The 2437-nt window shown below is 34.6% G+C and overlaps 1 protein-coding gene across 1 annotated transcript; it reads right to left on the reverse strand.

Moving 5' to 3' along the window:
• Positions 1-1108: 1108 nt before the first annotated feature.
• On the reverse strand, positions 1109-2234 carry LOC104776100 (protein SMALL AUXIN UP-REGULATED RNA 12). Its single transcript, XM_010500104.3, has one exon. It carries the CDS (start codon positions 2071-2073, stop codon positions 1600-1602), a length of 474 nt encoding a protein of 157 aa, XP_010498406.1. The 5' UTR covers positions 2074-2234; the 3' UTR covers positions 1109-1599.
• Positions 2235-2437: the final 203 nt, after the last annotated feature.

The raw sequence follows: 2437 nt of genomic DNA on the forward strand, positions 1-2437 counted from the left end.
TGTCACCACGACCGTGTTCTAACTTCTAGTAATATATCTAAGTGAAATTTAAGTGGTTACATTGTAGTTTAATTTAGCTAAACCTACTCTTTTTTAATCATTTAAAGTGCTAACGAGAATAGTTAAAGCCAGTTAAATTATAGTACTACTTTTTAAGTTTTAACTCACAACTATTCATTTTGACCGCATTTATTTTGCATTGACCATATTAATTTGTTCCCATATGTAGTTCCACACCAACTAAATTACTTCCGCCGCATATATTCGAATCTGTAGATATCTCTCTCTATATATAATAGTACTATATTATAAGACAACAATTGTCAATTTTATAAAAATGTGATGCAATTCCTTATAGTAAAGGAAAATGTTGTTGTTTAATGTTTATAGAGTTAATAAATCATTCGTTTTTCTTCACATGCATCAACGTAGACATTTTAGTCGTACCTATTTAGATCGCGAGAGAGCTGCGGCAATAATCTAAATCTCTAAACTACCTTTTTGTTTATAAGTTGTAGTAGCAATCATTTAGGGTTAGATAAAGAAAACAAAACTATAAAGTACACAATTTCCGTAAAAAAGAAGACAATCAAAACATTAATTAAATAAAATGTAAATGATTTGGTGTGTACCGTGAACTGTACTTTTTACTGTATTGAGAAAGGTTGAGACAAAAACAAACCATGAAAAGTCGAGCACAGGCGAAACAGATCAAATGGGCTAATAGTCTCTCCCTCACATGGCCTTGGTCGGATCCTTTTTTTTTTTTTTTTGTAAATAAAAGGTTTAAACATCTTTTTACTTATATTTGAAGACTAAATATTATCCTGCAAAAAAATAAAAATAATACTCCATATAGGCATATACTAACTAAGTCACAACAATTTTCACAATGAATGATTTTTTATTTTTTATTTTTTCACAAAAAGTTAAAAGTAATATTTTTTTTTTTTGTCTTTTATGATAATTTGGGTAAAGTAATCTTAAGAGACGAAATTAATTATTTAACTGTTGTATGTTTTATGGAACAGATTTGTACTTTGTTACCAGTGTTTTGTTTCTACTTTCTAGAATATGTAATGACTGTTGTTTTTGAAAAGTACTTAGCTTTCTTTTTGAAAAGAAAAAAGTACTTAGCATAAAATTTCGATTGTAAAATTTACAGAGAAAAGTGACAAATATTCGAATCTAAAGCACTGAATCAAAATCACTTTCTTCTCTTTTCTCTCTCATTTTGTCTTATTTACATTTTAGAGCCTTGAAACTCGGATTCGAACCCGGGATGACTCGGTGTAACGACTCAGTCACCCACCTGTTAACCGCCATCTCCTTTGATCATCTGTCTCTACGACCATCAGTGCCCCACTGCCCCCCCTAGTAACTTAACTCGCCATTTCCATTTTGGCTATCTCCCCAATATAATTAAAAATCCAAAAAAAAGACCCGAACCCGTTTAAAAGTTAGTACCACCCCCGACTCCGTCGTAGCCCAGCCGAGTCAATGACGATTTATTCAAAAACTCGCCTTCTTCTTCTTCTAGTTCCGAGTCAAACCGGGTCAGAATCGTTACGAACAATCTCCACCGTCGGATTTAATTATTCACCAGATGGCTTTCTCAACGGCGCCGTGAAGCAACGGTCGAGATTCAATCAACAGATCCATCTTGCTTTTGATTTTGATTCCTCCTGCTCCGTTACATTTCTGAAGATCGTCAGGACAAGTAAACCGGGTTGACCCTCGAGACGAATCAGACCGAGAAATAAACCGGATCGCTTCTTCGAAAACCGATTCTTCGCAAGGGATAACCAACGGTCCTTGGTTAGCGAAACCGAACTCCTCCTCAGCTTGAACCAGGAGATTGCTCAAGATCGGATGGTTCAGGTACGACGCGCGCACCACGAATCTCCTACAATCGTTACCCACACAGACTGCCACGTGTCCTGATGGAACATCCGACGGTACACAACGGGTGACCGAAGACAACCTCGCTTTGTTACGCCATCGCCTGAGCATTTGCCTCAGTCTCACAATGTGACGGATCTTGCTGCATTTTACTAAACCTCCTCCTGCCATTTCCTTTGTTTTTTTTTTTTTTTTTTTTGTAATCTTTGCCACGAGTGAAGTTAAAATAAAACTCTGAAATTTCTGACTTTTTTTTTTGTTTGCTCGAGAAAATAAATATTCAGGGGGATTTGAGAGTTTGGAGAGACGAAGTTTATATATAGTGAAGGGAATATAACAATGCCACCAGGTTTTTGAGTTATTTACGATATTGTCTTTTCTTTTTTTGTTATGGTTATATGTATAATTCTTTTGTTAAATATTCAAAAAAATAATTCTTTTGTTAAATTATTATGGTTCGTATTTAAAGTCTTGGTTTTAATTATTGTGTTAATGAACCCATTATGGTAAAGACAAAAACTTAGACCTCAGATTA

The sequence above is a fragment of the Camelina sativa genome, chromosome 3, assembly GCF_030686135.1.
Source record: "Camelina sativa cultivar CO46 ecotype springtype chromosome 3, ASM3068613v1".
Classification (NCBI taxonomy): Eukaryota; Viridiplantae; Streptophyta; class Magnoliopsida; order Brassicales; family Brassicaceae; genus Camelina; species Camelina sativa.